This window comes from Papio anubis, chromosome 1 (genome assembly GCF_008728515.1).
Source record: "Papio anubis isolate 15944 chromosome 1, Panubis1.0, whole genome shotgun sequence".
Taxonomy (NCBI): Eukaryota; Metazoa; Chordata; class Mammalia; order Primates; family Cercopithecidae; genus Papio; species Papio anubis.
The window spans coordinates 36,090,434-36,107,011 of record NC_044976.1 but is presented as its reverse complement, the minus strand read 5'-3'; the positions used below and the strand labels follow the sequence as shown (position 1 = coordinate 36,107,011).

At 43.9% G+C, this 16,578-nt stretch overlaps 1 protein-coding gene and 1 non-coding gene across 4 annotated transcripts in view; one reads left to right on the top strand and one right to left on the bottom strand.

Annotated features, from left to right (window-relative positions):
• Nucleotides 1–15,448, bottom strand: part of INPP5B (inositol polyphosphate-5-phosphatase B) — a 31,671-nt gene extending 16,223 nt beyond the window's left edge. Inside the window, exons 1-9 of one of the 3 annotated variants that reach the window (XM_031667092.1) lie at nt 15,314–15,448; nt 13,233–13,400; nt 11,882–11,983; nt 10,968–11,082; nt 10,505–10,621; nt 9,271–9,458; nt 6,113–6,224; nt 3,061–3,170; nt 1,168–1,303 (exon numbers count right to left, since the gene is read on the bottom strand). In XM_031667092.1, coding sequence (XP_031522952.1) covers nt 1,168–1,303; nt 3,061–3,170; nt 6,113–6,224; nt 9,271–9,458; nt 10,505–10,621; nt 10,968–11,082; nt 11,882–11,983; nt 13,233–13,400; nt 15,314–15,447 — 1,182 coding nt within the window. In that variant the 5' untranslated portion in view covers nt 15,448. The other 2 variants (XM_031667090.1, XM_031667093.1) reach the window with 2 other exon arrangements.
• On the top strand, nt 8,346–8,449 carry LOC116271980. The gene has a single exon (XR_004180711.1). It is a non-coding gene; the product is annotated as a U6 spliceosomal RNA (small nuclear RNA).
• Nucleotides 15,449–16,578: the final 1,130 nt, after the last annotated feature.

Below are 16,578 nucleotides of genomic sequence, written 5' to 3'. Positions count from 1 at the left end.
TGCACTCCAGCCTGGGCGACAGAGCAAGACTCCATCTCGAAAACAAAAAACAAACGGGCCGGGCGTGGTGGCTCATGCCTATAATCACAGCACTTTGGGAGGCCGAGTCAGGTGGATCACGAGGTCAGGAAATCGAATACCATCTCTACTAAAAATACAAAAAAATAGCCAGACGTGGTGCAATGTGCCTGTAATCCCAGCTACTTGGGAGGCTGGGGCAAGAGAATCACTTGAACCTGGGAGGAGGAGATTGCAGTGAGCCAAAATCGCGCCACTGCACTCCAGCCTGGGCGATAGAGCAAGACTCCATCTCAAAAAAAATAAAAAATAAAAAAATAAAAAGGAAAGGAAGAAAAAGATGTCGACCTCATAGGTAATCAGGGAAATGTAATCTAACATAATAAAATATCTGCTTATTGGGTTGGCAAAAATTTTGAAGACTGATAAAACCCAATATTGGCAAGGGTATGGGAAAATAAACTCATACATGGTTGGCAGAAGTATAAAGTGGTAAAACTGTTGTGAGGATAATTTAGCAAGATCTAATAAATTTAAAATACATTTTTTATCTAAACCGCTAATTTCATCTCTAATAATTTCATTCTATAGAAATACACTGATATACAAAGACACATGTGAAGGGTGGTCACAACAGCACTGTGTATAATAGCAAAATTTGGAAATAACTTTATGACCATCAATACATACATTATGGCTCATCCATACTATGGAATACTTTGAAACCTTAAAAATAATGAGAAGGACGCTCTACCTTCACTGTCATGGAAAGATCTCCTAAGACATATTCAGTTGGGGGAAAAAAGATGTCCTCAGAGCAAAATGTATAATATGATCTCTTTTACAAAAAAGGAAAAATATCCTCAATGTTGTATACAGAATACTGACACACCCATTTATAAACATGTAGAGAAAGGTCTGCAAAAAGACAGTTCAAAAATGCAAAAGGGAACTTCCATGTATGAGCAAAACTACAGAGGCATACTAAAACAAACTTGGTTAAGTTGTTAATAACTGTTTTAAATTGCCCTAAAAAGGGCTTCCTCCCATTCAAAAGGAGAGGAAGAAACCAGAAAGACAAGAAATGGTCTTAGTTGTGAAAGCCAATTCCCTCCAGAACGATTACAACAGATACCAGCTGCCACCTACCCCGATGTTAAACACTGAGCTGACAGGCTTGTGGTCACTGGTCTTCAGGGCCATGTGGCTCTGGTAACTCAGCTGAGTGATGTTCTTCCCTTTCCAGAGGATCCGGTCACACCAGGCGGGAGCACGGCACTTCTCACTGAAATGCAAAGTCCACACTGGAAGTACTCACAGAAACAGCAGTGCCCGCTGCCTGGCAAGTGCCCTGGCTTAGGTGGGGAGTGATGAATCAGGGCCTTCATGACCACATGGCTAAGTCATCTGAGGCAGCAAGAGCAATTCAGGCCCACCAAGGGATAACATGTATCCTATGAGTATCATCCAAAATAACTATGAAAGCTCAAAGCCAAAACAGAGTTCAGACTGATTCTCTGATCTTTATCCTCCTATGAGAATCAGGAGGGAATAAAAAAACCAATCTGACAGTAAGCACTCTACTGTCTTTTTTTTTTATTTATTTATTTTTAATTTTTCTTTTATAGAGATGGAGTCTTGCTCTGTCGCCCAGGCTGGAGTGCAGTGGCACGTCCTCGGCTCACTGCAACCTCTGCCTCCCAGGTTCAAGCAATTCTCCTACCTCAGCCTCCCAAGTAGCTGGGACTTCAGGTGTCCTCCGCCACGACTGGCTAATTTTTTTGTATTTTAGTAGAGGTGGGGTTTCGCCATGTTGCCCAGGCTGGTCTCGAACTCCTGAGCTCAGGCAATCTGCCTACCTCGGGCTCCCAAAGTGCTGGGATTACAGGCGTGAGCCACCGCACCCAGCCTATGGTCTTTAAAAGATCCTGGTTAAGGCCAGACGCAGTGGCTCACGCCTGTAATCCCAGCACGTTGGGAGGCCAAGGCAGGGGGATCACGAGGTCAGGAGGTCATGAGGTCAAGAGATTGAGACCATCCTGGCCAACATGGTGAAACCCTGTCTCTACTAAAAATACAAAAATTAGCTGGGTGTGGTGGTGTGTGCCTGTAGTCCCAGCTACTCGGGAGGCTAAGGCAGGAGAATCGCTTGAACCCAGGAGGCGGAGGTTGCAGTGAGCCGAGATTGTGCCACTGCACTCCAGCCTGGAGACAGAGCAAGACTCCGTCTCAAAAAAAAAAAAGATGCTTTTTAAACTAGTTAAGAGAACAGGCTCGAATTCCCACTGCCTGGGTTCAAATCCTACTTGTACCCCTTGTCTGCTTGGGGGCCTCTTTAATTTTTCTATGCTTCAGTTTCCAATCTCATAAAATGAGGTTAATAAATCATACCTACTTCAACAGGTTCTTGAGGATTAAATGAGAAAATAAGTACATCAAATAGTACATGGCACATGGTAAGCACTAATAAAAAATATTAACTGCTGACTTTGGGAGGCTTGAGGTCAGGAGTTCAAGACCAGCTTGGCCAACATGGCGAAACCCCGTCTCTACAAAAATACAAAAATTAGCCGGGCCTGGTGGCACATGCCTGTAATCCCAGCTACTTGGGAGGATGAGGCAGGAGAATCGCTTGAACTCGGGAGGCAGGGGTTGCAGTGGGCCAAGATCCAGCCATTGTACCCTAGCCTGGGTGACAGAGGAGACTCCATCTCAAAACAAACAAACAAAAACATTAACTACTGTGTAATGTCCAAGTACCAGCTAAGTTAGTTGGAGTCATCTCATCCTAGGCATAGCTGAAAAGTAAATCAGTATTAAAAATTATTATGAAACAAAAGGCTAAGGCAGTCACAAAGTTAATACATGGGAAAGGCGGCTGCTTCATGAGCAGATACTGAGAGAAAATCTTTGACCAGAGTACAAAACATGGGGAAAAAGTCACAGGAAGCGTTTATTCTTCCTTAGGTCCAAAAGGGCAAGTGCTTCCCAGAATTTCTGGGTTTCCGTTTGCTCAACCCTTTGAAGCAACCTCTGACCTACCTGGTATCCCAGTCGTCAGAGCCCGTATCATACTTGTAAGTAGGCTGGAATGTGAGCTCACCCTCTGTGAAGCCTTCAAAGACAGTCTTTGCGGCCACTTGAATTTTCAGCTATACACAAGGATGGGAGAAAAAACAAATCTCAGAATAAAAAGGTCAAACTCTGAATTAGTGGAGAAAAGGAAATCAATCGGGAATTCAAACTCTAACCCAAGGGAAAAAGCACCAAAAGAAAGTTATTCTGTAAGATTTTTTTTTTTTTTTTTTTTGAGACGGAGTCTTGCTCTGTCGCCCAGGCTGGAGTGCAGTGGCCGGATCTCGGCTCATTGCAAACTCCACCTCCTGGGTTCACACCATTCTCCTGCCTCAGCCTCTTGAGTAGCTGGGACTACAGGCACCCGCCACCACGCCCGGCTAGTTTTTTTTTTTTTGTATTTTTTAGTACAGATGAGGTTTCACCATGTTAGCCAAGATGGTCTTGATCTCCTGACCTCGTGATCTGCCCGTCTCAGCCTCCCAAAGTGCTGGGATTACAGGCGTGAGCCACCGCGCCCGGCCTTCTATAAGATCTTAAGTTAGCTAACTCCTAGGAAGTGAACAAGCTGAACACTCCTTTGCCTGTATATGGTTTTTATTTTTTATTTTTTAAGTTTTTAATGTTTTTTATTTTTATTTATTTATTTTTTTATTTTGAGACAGAGTCTCGCTCTGTGACCTAGGCTGGAGTACAATGGCGCGATCTCAGCTCACCGCAACCTCCGCCTCCCAGGTTAAAGTGATTCTCCTGCCTCAGGCTCCTGAGTAGCTGGGATTACAGGCATACGCCATCATGCCCAGCTAACTTTTGTATTTTTAGTAGAGACAGGGTTTCACCATGTTGGCCAGACTGGTCTCGAACTCCTGACATGATCCGCCCACCTCGGCCTCCCAAAGTGCTGGGATTACAGGCATGAGCCACTGTGCCCGGTCTAATCTTTTTTATTTTGTAGAGTCTCACCCTGTCACCCAGGTTGGAGTGCCATGGTGTGACCATAGCTCACTACAGCCTCCATCTCCTGAGTTCAGGCAATCCTCCTGCCTTAGCCTCCCAAGTAGCTGGGACTGCAGCTGTGCACCACCACACAGCTATATTTAAAAATTTTTTAGAGACAGGGTCTCACTATGTTGCCTAGCCTGGTCTCAAACTCTTGGCCTCAAGTGATCCTCCTACCATGGCCTCCCAAAGTATTGGAATTGCACGTGCAAGCCATTGTGTCTGGCTAAGGCTCTTTCATAAGAGCATAGCTACACCCAAAGGGCCTGAGTATCATCTTACTGAGATATCTTTAAGATGATTAGGTACCACTTAACAAACTAATAGTTTTTCTCTTCCAGGTATCAAACACTTCATCTGAATAGCACAGTTGCTGCAAATATACACAAAGATAGAACCGCATTGTCAAATTAGTTATGTGAACTGGGGGAAGCTCTGTGCCTTGGTTTCTCCATTTGTAAATTTTGGATTTATAATAGAATCTACCTCATAGGGTCTTTAGAAAGATTCACTGTCAACTTAAACAGTGCCTGACACATTAGGAAAACAGCTAGCATCCTTCCTATTAATTTTAGGAGTGCCTTCCAGATCACACTCTCAGCAAGATCAAAACCACAGGTGCTCTTCCCTCTTCCCTGGAGCACCACACTTGGCACTGCATGGACTGGTGAAGAACTGTCAGCTCTACCATTGCACACAATCAGCTATTTAGTAGATACTACTTGCCAAATTCCTGAAAAAAACTATTTAAAAAGCAACAGAAAATAGTAAAAATGTAGGTATAAATGTAAACTGATGCTTACGTATAGACCTTAAAACCATGTAGTAGGCAGATAACACACAAAATGGGTACTATTACTTCAGGAAAGACCAGAAAAGAAGGCAAGTAGAGATAGGTATCAAACTACAAGGGAAATTAGAATGCCTCACACCAGAACACAGAGGAGATAAACAGACAAAGACATAACTAAGTTGAGATTCTTTTTCTTTAATTAATCTGCACTGGGGAAAGTAAGATAATAGAGGCCAGGCACGGTGGCTCACGCCTGTAATCCCAGCACTTTGGGAGGCCGAGGTGGGTGGATCATGAGGTCAGGAGTTCGAGACCAGCCTGGCCAGCATGGTGAAACCCCGTCTGTACTAAAAATATAAAAAGTTAGCCAGGCATACTGGCACGCGCCTATAGTCCCAACTACTTGGGAGGCTGAGGCAGGAGAATTCCTTGAACCCAACAGGCAGAGGTTGCAACAAGCTGAGGTCACGACACTGCACTACAGCCTGGGTGCCAGAGCGAGACTCTGTCTCAAAAAAAAAAAAAAAAAAAAAAAAGATAATAGAAAGATTTAGATTAATGACAATACCAAGGTTACTAAAAGGGAGGATACAGAACAACAACAACAAAAAAGGACTTTAACATTCTGAACAACATGACCACCTGAACAGGTCTGAAATCTACTGAGAGAAGTAGCCAGGAAAAAGTCACAGAGAAAGAGATTCTCTTGTACTGTGAAACAGCGAGTGCTCTGAGAAGGAAATGCTACGTCAAGCAATGATGGAGAACAGCAGGTTACAGAACTGATTCCTATAGGAAGTGAGGAAAGCCATTTAGGAAGAGCTGTCACACACTGGAGAAGTCTGGTGAGGAGAAGCACAGAGGAGAAGGAGGCTCATTCTAAAAACAATTATTACATCATCTTAAATATACCAAGTCCTTTCTTTACAGAAGCTTGGTACTCTTTTAGCCCTAACTTCAGACCTCTTGAATAAATGAATGAGAAGATGAGACACAGAACACGCTCTTGCTCCCAAAGGAGACAAGGTGCTTCAGGAGAGAGCCAATGGGAGACAATTATGGAAGAGGGAAATGCAGATGAAATGAAGAAATGACTGGACAACATCAGGAACTCAGGGAAACCTCCCAAGCCAAAGAAGAAGAGGCTGGGAGTCTGGAAGCCAGGCTTTTCTATGCCCTCACAGTAGAGGACAGCCGCTGGAAGGGGGCACAGGTGGCCATCTGTACCTGATCATATGCATACAGGGTTTGAAAGTCCTTCTCTTCGATGAGCTTTTTCACTTTTTCCACATCCAGCTCTTCTATCCTGTAGTTGAGGTCCCCCAGCCACAAGATCACACTGTGAGGACAGAGCACAAAGGTAACAGGGTTTAGGAGGAACTTTAACCTGACCTACCCAGGGTGCTTCTGACAGAAGGCCCCTGAGGCTCAGCCTCTTGGGAGGTGGGTGGGAAAATGGCTCAACTGTTTGGGAAATTTTTTTCTCTTGCCATCCCATTTAATATTATAATGTGATGCTTGCTCAATTATCTTGGTCCAAGTTCATTTTAAACAGCCTTGTGTTCTCCTTAATTATTTTATTCTTGTAGGTTGGAAACACAGTCTAATAAGATCTAAAAGATAGTAATTTACCCCATTCCTGGGAAGAGGACAAAAACATCAAGAATTGAGAGTCATGCCAATCACCCAGAGACCCCAACTCAGATGATGCCACGATGCCACCTCTGCCTCTGTGTATACTGCAGTCCACAAAACACACTCTCAGCCTTTGTTTCTAGAGCAGAGTTCCTCTGAAACAAAGTTCAAACTTTATAGTGGAGCCTGGATTTAACCACCGGTATATCATCGGTTGGCTCCTTCCGCACTGCTGAGTGGAGTGTAGAAGGTGTTTTATTCCTCCTGCTACTTTGAGAAAAAGCTAACTGAAGCCTCTCTGATGATACTGTACATCTCATTAAGTCTAATACTGCTGTATCTGAAGCCAACAACCACGTCATTAGAGAATATGCACAGCAGTACACGCACACCAAAATTAATGCATCCACAAACTAAAAGCAGACAAACTGACACATAAGCTGTGACCTCACAAACTAGGATGCTGCAGGTTCACCAGAATGGAAGAGCTCGGCTGCAAGACACTTCCTGCTAGGCTCCCTGGAGAAGAAAAACCATCCTGTCAGCTTCCAGAACACCAAAAAGCTCCAGACAGTTCCACCTCAGCAGGCAGGACAAGAGGCGTAACTCTGTTTGCTCCTTGGCAGATATCATGGCCCCGGTGGCTTCTTCCTCTTCATAAAAGAAGTAGCAAAGCTTCGACTGTTATCGTAAAGTCTAAAATTCTAAGTCTTTGACTTTAGACAAATAGGAAGTTTTAGAGATAAATGAGATAAAGTAAACAGAAGAAACAAAAATTAGCACAAGATGCTCTCAGCAGCTGCAACTATAGCTTTGTAAAGTTGGATTAAGAGGAAAAAAAGACCAAGTGGAGGCAAACAAATGTAGTCCAACTCTCAATTATACATGCTCTGGAAAGAACAGATATATAAAATCCTAAAACATACTTCTAAAAACTGGGTTTGAGATGCTCATTCTTTGGTTGTTTTCTTCATAATGTTGGATGTAGGCAGACCCAAATTAAAACAAATCTTAAAAAAAAAAGAAAAGAAAAAAAAAAAGAAATCTTAACCAGAACTCAGACGACAATATAGCTGTCAACTGCTGTTTTGTCATATTCCCTGCTCAAAATAAACTTTTCCCTCTCCTTTCCTTTCTTTTTTCTTTTTTCCTCTCCTTGTCTTTCCCCTTCCCTTCCCTTTCTCTTATCTTCCTGCCTCAGCTTCTTGAGTAGCTGGGATTACAGGCATGCAGCATCACACCCAGCTAATTTTTTAATTTTTTTCAGAGACAGGTTCTTACTATGTTGCCCAGGCTAGTCTTCAACCCCTGGACTCAAGTGATCCCCCCACCTCAGACACCTAAAATGCTGGGATAACAGGCATGAACTACTACACCCAGCCTCACTTTCTTCTTATTTCTGGCTGCTATATACTATAGCAGCCAGGGACTCTCACACATGTTGATAAAATTAAATACTGAAAAAATAAATGGCTGGGCGTGGTGGCTCATGCCTGTAATCCCAGCACTTTGGGAGGCCGAGGTGGGCAGATCACGAGGTCAGGAGTTCAAGATCAGCCTGGCCAACATGGTGAAACCCCACTCTCTACTCAAAATACAAAAATTAGCTGGGCGTGGTGGCACGTACCTGTAGTCTCAGCTACTCAGGAGGTTGAGGCAGGAGAATTGCTTGAACTGGGAGGTGGGGATTGCAATGAGGCAAAGATCGCGCCACTGCACTCCAGCCTGGGAGACAGAGCGAGACTCCATCTCAAAAACAAATATATAAATAAATAAACCTTATACTTTCCCAAGAACACATGATACTTGAGAAATACTGTAGAGTGTGCTTGCTTCGGCAGCACATATACTAAAATTGAAATGATACAGAGAAGATTAGCATAGTCCCTGAGCAAGGATGACATGCAAATAAAAATTTAAAAATAAAATAAGAAGGCCGGGCACAGTGGCTCACGCCTGTAATCCCAGCACTGTGGGAGGCCAAGGTGGGCAGATCATGAGGTCAGGAGATCGAGACCATCCTGGCTAACACAGTGAAACCCCGACTCTACTAAAAATACAAAAAATTGGCCGGGTGCGGTGGCTCAAGCCTGTAATCCCAGCACTTTGGGAGGCCGAGACGGGTGGATCACGAGGTCAGGAGATTAAGACCATCCTGGCTAACCCGGTGAAACCCCGTCTCTACTAAAAAATACAAAAAACTAGCCAGGCATGGTGGCGGGCGCCTGTAGTCCCAGCTACTCGGGAAGCTGAGGCAGGAGAATGGCGTAAACCCGGGAGGCGAAGCTTGCAGTGAGCTGAGATCCGACCACTGCACTCCAGCCTGGGCGACAGAGCAAGACTCCATCTCAAAAAAAAAACAAAAAACAAAAAATTAGCAGGCGCCTGTAGTCCCAGCTACTGGGGAGGCTGAGGCAGGAGAATAGCGTGAACTCAGGAGGCGGAGCTTGCAGTGTGCCGAGATCGCACCACTGCACTCCAGCACTCCAGCCTGGGCAACAGAGCGAGACTCCATCTCAAAAAAAAAAAAAAAAAAAAGGTAAGAAAAGAGAAAGACTCCAGAGATCTGCCAGATGGCAAGTTAGGAAACTAAATGTTTTCAAGAGATATAATCCATGTGTAACCAAGAGGTGGCAGCTACCACCATTGCGTCAATAGGAAACCACCACCAGGCATCTCCCCATGAAAAGACAGAGCCCACAACTCTATGTACTCATGGTGAACCACACAGGGTGGAAGCTCAGACTCACTCATGCTTGCTGATGGTGAGAGGGGGACGGCTTGGGTCAAGCTGACAAAACTGCATTCGAGAACAAATGTCCTTATAGTCCTGGTTCCTCCTCTCATACTCTTCAATGTGGGCTGCCAAGTGAGAATTCACAACGCAGATGCTGGTGTTGTGGAACTGGAACCTGATCGCCACACCTCCCTTGTTGCCCTGTGGAAAGGATCCCCAAAGAAATCCAATTCAAACTTAATTGTGTCAGTCATTTAAACCTACAGACTTTCTGGTTGGGCGCAGTGGCTCATGCCTGCAATCCCAGCACTTTGGGAGACTGAGGCGGGTGGATCATGAGGTCAGGAGTTCAAGACCAGCCTGGCCAAGATGGTAAAACCCCATCTCTACTAAAAATACAAAAATTAGCCTGGTGTGGTGACAGGCGCCTGTCATCCCAGCTACTCGGGAGGCTGAGGCAGAGAACTGGTTGAACCTGGGAGGCAGAGGTTGCAGTGAGCTGAGATGGCACCACTGCACTCCAGCCTGGGTAACAGAGTGAAACTCTATCACAAAAACAAACAAACAAACAAAACCCTACAGACTTTCAAAATGTTTTATCTTAATCTCTATAATAATCCTGTGGGATTACCTATATTGTACAGATTAAAAAAAAAAAAAGAAGGCAGAATGACTAGCCAGTCAGCGGCAAAGCTGAATCCACAACCCAGCTCTCTCGATCTCCTGGCCTCACTTGATCCACCCACCTTGGCCTCCCAAAGTGCTGGTATTACAGGTGTAAGCCACCGCGCCTGGCCCCAAAATCTAGCTCCCTTAATCCAGTATTCTTTTCACTAAATCACAGGCAAACCATAGGTGCCCTTTGCCACACAAAGCTAAGTTCTCACAGAAGAACCTAAAAACAGAACTTTAATGGCCTCAATAAGAAAAGGAAATTGCAAACCTACTATCAGCATTCTTTGTTCTTCTGAATGACCCAGCATAGTTTCTGCAAGATACTTCATGGGTGAAATGGGAGGATCAACTGGAGGCTCTAGTGTTGGTGAATATGAGGACAGGCGCAGGCAGTCCACTAAAATACAGTTTCTAAATAGTTTGCTCGACTGAACCCTGCTTGAGGGTATGATTCATCTTGGAATATTGGCACCTTCCAACTGGGACACGTGTAGTGACTGTGTCATCAGAAGTGGTCAATACCTCAGGCGCTAAGGCCCTCAATGTGCCAAACATACCAACCAAGGACTCACCATCCTCCCCATGATTCCTGTCCCCACAGTCTCAGCTTCCACTTCTGAGACATAAGCTGCATGCTCCTGTTTGACATATAACAGCAGCATAATCCCAACCAATCGGATAAGCTTCACCTGGAAAAGAGAGACATGGCATTAAATAGAAACTGCAAACAGGAATAAATACCCCAAAGGAAACATGGTCTGGAAGCTGGCTGAGGGTATTAATGTGCCTCCTTCTCCACACTAGAACACAGGTAATCATCTGTTCAACTCACCAAGCACGCTATGTGCTAACCTACGAGTGCCAAGACCCTGCATCTTTCCCACCCAGAGGCACCCCTTCTGGAAGATCTGGAAATGAAAATTGTGGGATAATTAAGACTGGCTTAAGATAAAGGTCATGGAAAAGGTGAAAAATGATCTTGGGATTTCCATGCATAGCCACATAAAATTAAGAAGTCCCTGACTCCTCTTTTACCTTTGCATATTTGGCATCTGGATGAAGACCCTCTGACACAGCTTTGAACCACTCTTCCTCCTTTGGGGTATCGTGAAAGAAAAAAGCTTCCTTACTCAGATCGAGCTCCTGGAACCTATTTTGAGAAGCAACCAGTTAGATAGTAAAGAAAACTAATGTGCAAATGACACATTCTCAGATTGGTTGAGGTGCATAAGCCGTAGCTTTCTAGCTAAACTTCAGGACCCTCAGGAGGAAAAAATAAACAAACACTTAGAGCCAAGGAACTAAATGCCAAGGAACTTTCCAGGTGCTTTTGCAAACAAAAACCTATTTCTTTTTCATGACCAGCTTATGAAGTAGTTCGAAGTGTCCCTATTTTACCTGTAACCCCTAGTTCACACAAGCACCAAGTGGCAAACTGGAATTCAAACTTTGGTCTATATAAATTACGAATTCTAGTTCTTTTCAATATACCATACAAGCTCTGCTGCCCCTTCCCACCAGTAATGCCCAGTATAGTGATGAGAAGATAAAAAAAAATAAAAAATAAATAAAAAAATAAAAAAGACTAACTGATGGGACTTTCTTCAGCTAACCTTCCTTCTCTGGCAAAAGATAGTTTTGCTTTGTAACCAAAAATGTATTGAATGTCCAAGCAATAAAGTTCAGTTCAGGATGCACTGAGTTCAGGATGCAATTCAGGATTTTAACAGAAGATTACATTAAAAATTAAATATTAGCATTCAAATGCCAAGCACTCCACTTTAAGAGTGGCGGACGCTTGCTTGCCATGAGGAAGAACATCAAACAGGGAAGCAGCTGTTATCAGGCACCTGTTCGTTTTTCAAATCCTTCACCTGCTGTGAAGACCCATCCTTCAACCACAGCTCTGTGTGCTTGAAGATGGAGAGGACTAGAAGAGGAGCACTCACCCTACGCAATAGACATCTGGGGCCTGGACACCATCGCTCAGCCAGGGCCGGAGGCATTCTTTGGGGGACTGCCCATTTACATTGTATGTTCCCACAAAAAACCTGTCACCAAAGAGAAATAATTAGTGACTCCGAATCACTATGGAGATAACAGGAGAAAGCATTTCATGCTGATTTATGCTGGTTTCAGTCTCTGCGGACTGGCATTTTAAGACAAAAGAAATATCATTTCTAACCTAGACCAGGACTGCAGCACCAAGGGGTGACTTGTGGTCTGTCATGGTATCTGTTGCATTTGTGATAACAACTTCAAACAGTACAGGCCTACTCTGAACCTTCCTACTTCCTTTAAACAGCCATTACCCAGCCATTATCTGCCTAATTATTTGCCTTGTATATACTACTGAAATGAAAAAATGAAAAGTGCTTTGGTAATTACTTTTGGCAAGAAAGCAACTCCAGTATTCAAAAAACTACTTCACCATAATTGACAGTTTATATCCCTAGAAACAATGTTATTTTATCTTATAGTCCCAATGCAATCATTTTGAAAGATCTAGCAGAATCTCACAACCTTTATTCATTTAGCTTTTAGTAATCTTGCCTAAAAAGATTACCAAACACCAGCTAACTTCATTTTACTAATTTCATTTTAAATGACTTTCTTCAAAGGCCCAGAATAACCAAGGGAGTATAAAACCTTGGAGGGATACATATGAATCAGGAGGCCAGGTGTGGTGGCTCACACTTATAATCTCAACATTTTGGGAGGCCAAGGCGGGAGGATCACCCGAGCCCAGGAGCTTGAGACCCGTGCAGGCAACATAGTGAGACCCTGTCTCTACAAAAATTAAAAAATTAGCTAGGCGTGGTGGTGCACATGTGTATTACCAGCTACTCCAGCAGCTGAGGTGGAAGGGTTACTTGGGCCCGGGAGGCTGAGGCTGCAGTGGGCTGCAGTGAGCTGTGATGGCACCACTGCATTCCAGCCTGGGCAACTAGGTGAGACCTTGTCTCAAAAAGATAAAACATAAAAAACAAATAAATAAAAGAATTAGGATGGTGCTCCTTCTTCTGTACCCATTTGCATTTGTCTCTGCAAATATTTCTGTAACTATCTGCAAGTCGTGTCACTCCCACTATACCACACCTACCACAGTGCCCACCTAGAAAGGGCACAGAATAAATGCCTGTTAATGAAGAGTGAATGGAATCACTCATTTCAAAAATGAGGGGAGAGATTCTATAGAAGAGTATGCCTCCAAATCCAGGTATAGGGGGAAGTGACCAAATTCCAGAAAGTCAAATGATCATTCTGCTCTGAAAACATCCTAGAACCCAGTTAGCTTACCTGAAGTTCTGGATATAGGTGTAATCCTCTTCTTTTTGTACTAGATGTGATTTCACAATTGTATCTCGCAGTCCAAACTTCTGCATGGATAAAATATGAGCCTTGTCTGCCACCGTGATAGTGGAGGAGCGAACCATGCCAGTAATTTCGGACTTGGATTTATTCTGTCTGGAAAAACAAAATTTTTTTTCATATGTAGATGAGTCCCTATTGCAAAATGAATGAATACAAAGCTAAAAGTTCCCATATACAAGCATCTAAGTCACAGAAGACTAAAGGAAGCCAAAGTAAAATTTATTTACTAAAACAACACTATTTCTTTGTGGAATTAAGTAAATTTATATTTTGTTGATTGTATAATATATTGGTCTGGAGAATTTCCTGATAATAGAGTCACAGAATCTCAGACCAGAGGGGCATCTTAAAGATAATCTAATTCCCTCAGTTCTAAATGAGAAAAATGAAGCCCAGTGTCATTAATGCCTCACCCACATGAATGGTGGCAGAGTATGGGATTCGAACACGTAATTGACAGGTCGGGTGTGGTGACTCATGCCTGTAATCCCAGCACTTTGGGAGGCCAAGGCAGGTAGATCACTTGAAGCCAGGAGTTCGAGACCAGCCTGGCCAACATGGCAAAATCCCATTGCTACCAAAAATACATGCCTAGGCTGAGACACAGAACTGCTTGAACCTAGGAGGCAGAGGCTCTAGTGACTGGGTGACAAAGTGAGACTCTGTCTCAAAAAAAAGAAAGAAAAAAACTATAAAACCCTCTAGATCCTTTGACTTGATCATTCTATTCTGTACATCTATTCCACAGAAATAATCCAAAATAAAAAGAAAGGCAATGAAAATGTATATTTTATTACTATTTGTGTTGTACTGTATTTATAGTTGTAACTAAAATACTGACACAAGTGTTTTATCTTGACCAGACAGATTCCGGATATGTTCAGTAGGGGGCACTGGAGTACAGACTTCAGATATTTATATAATAACACACCTTGGGGGCAAGTAGGGAAAGAGTAAATAAAACAGGAAAAAAGTCACTTCAGACTCAGGAAACACCTAAAAGAATGAAAGAGTGAAATCAAACGTTTCTAATCTACATTTTCAAAGAAGCGCTAGACTGCCAGTTTCAAATTCCAGATTGGCCACTTGCTAATTCTGGGACCTTGGATGAGTTATGTAACTTCTCATCACCTGAGTTTCCTTAATTGTAAAACAGAAAAAAGTACTTACCTCTTAGGCTAAAATAAGATAGTCCAAATAAGAGCAGGGTGCCTGGCAGTAAGTGCAAATAAACGTCAGGTTTTTTTTGTTTGTTTGTTTGTTTGTTTTTTGAGACAGAGTCTCGCTCTGTCGCCCAGGCTGGAGTGCAGTGGCCGGATCTCAGCTCACTGCAGGCTCCGCCTCCCGGATTCACGCCATTCTCCTGCCTCAGCCACCCGAGTAGCTGGGACCACAGGCACCCGTCACCTTGCCCGGCTAGTTTTTTGTATTTTTTAGTAGAGACGGGGTTTCACCATGTTAGCCAGGATGGTCTTGATCTCCTGACCTCGTGATCCGCGCATCTTGGCCTCCCAAAGTGCTGGGATTACAGGCTTGAGCCACCGCGCCCGGCCAAATGTCAGGTATTATTAAGAACATTTCCAGCCAGGCATGATGGCTCACGCCTGTAATCCCAGCACTTTGGGAGGCCAAGACAAGAGGATCAGATGAGGCCACGAGTTTGAGACCAGCCTGACCAACATGGAGAAACCCCATCTCTAATAAAAATACAAAATTAGCCGGGCTTGGTGGCAGATGCCTGTAATTCCAGCTACTCAAGAAGGCTGAGGCAGGAGAATCACTTGAACCCAGGAGGTGGAGGTTGCAGTGAGCCGAGATCACGCCACTGAACTGCAGCCTGGGCAACAAGAGTGAATCTCTCTCAAAAACAAACAAACAAACAAACAAACAAAAACATTTCCTAGGCCAGCTACCCTGGGACAAGTTACATTATGTCCAAAATGGTCTCAGTACTATGAGGAGAACCTCAGTCCTACAAGGGACAAATGAAGGGAGAGTTGCATTACCTTGGTTGCAAGCTTTCTGGTTTATCTTGACCCCTGGAGCTTTGGTCCACAGGCAGTCCCTTCCCATTTGGCCTCAAACCATCAAAGTTAGAACCACCTAAAGGGAAGGGGAAGAAATTAAAATATACATACATAGGCTGGACACTGTGGCTCATGCCTGAAATCCCAGCACTTTAGGAGACCAAGGCAGGTGGATCACCTGAGGTAAGGAGTTCGAGACCAGCCTGACCAACATGGAGAAACCCCATCTCTACTAAAAATACAAAATTAGCCAGGCATGGTGGTGCATGCCTGTAATCCCAGCTACTCAGGAGGCTGAGGCAGGAGAATTGCTTGAATTCGGGAGGTGGAGGTTTCAGTGAGCCAAGATGGCACCACTGCACTCCAGCCTGGGCAACAAGAGCGAAACTCCATCTCAAATAAATAAACAAATCATACATATGCTTTAATATACAGAAAACAGCTTCAGAAATTGTAGTCTAGGAATTATTGGTAGTCCAGATATTGCTTGAAAAGGCCTATGCTGATGTCTGGGTGAAGTCCCACAGACCATACATAGAAGAAAAAAGTATCTCATTCAGGTGTCTCTACTGCTGAAAACGTAACTATTCCAGCTAGTCTAACTCCCTTTTCTTGGATACAGGGTACATTAAGGAAAGCATAAAACTACGAAATTGGCCGGGCGCGGTGGCTCAAGCCTGTAATCCCAGCACTTTGGGAGGCCGAGACGGGCGGATCACGAGGTCAGGAGATCGAGACCATCCTGGCGAACACGGTGAAACCCCGTCTCTATTAAAAAATACAAAAAAACTAGCGGGGCGAGGTGGCGGGCGCCTGTAGTCCCAGCTACTCGGGAGGCTGAGGCGGGAGAATGGCGTAAACCCGGGAGGCGGAGCTTGCAGTGAGCTGAGATCCGGCCACTGCACTCCAGCCTGGGTGACAGAGCCAGACTCCATCTCAAAAAAAAAAAAAAAAAAAACCTACGAAATCTGAAAACCTACCTAAGTTTTATCACCTGCTTTACTATTTATTACCTCCTGACTTTGGAAAAGCCATCTAACCTCTCTCAATCTCAGTAATTTGACCTGTCCTGCCTTCTTCACAGGTTTACTGTAGGGTCAACTGAGTTGACATATGAGTAGGGACTTTAAAAGCTATACAACATATTATAAAACATAACATAGTGACTTCCACTCCAAAGAGGAGAAAGGCAAGGGTTAGAGATTAAAACTGGAAATAGTCTAAGAGCTCTAGAAAATGAGAAG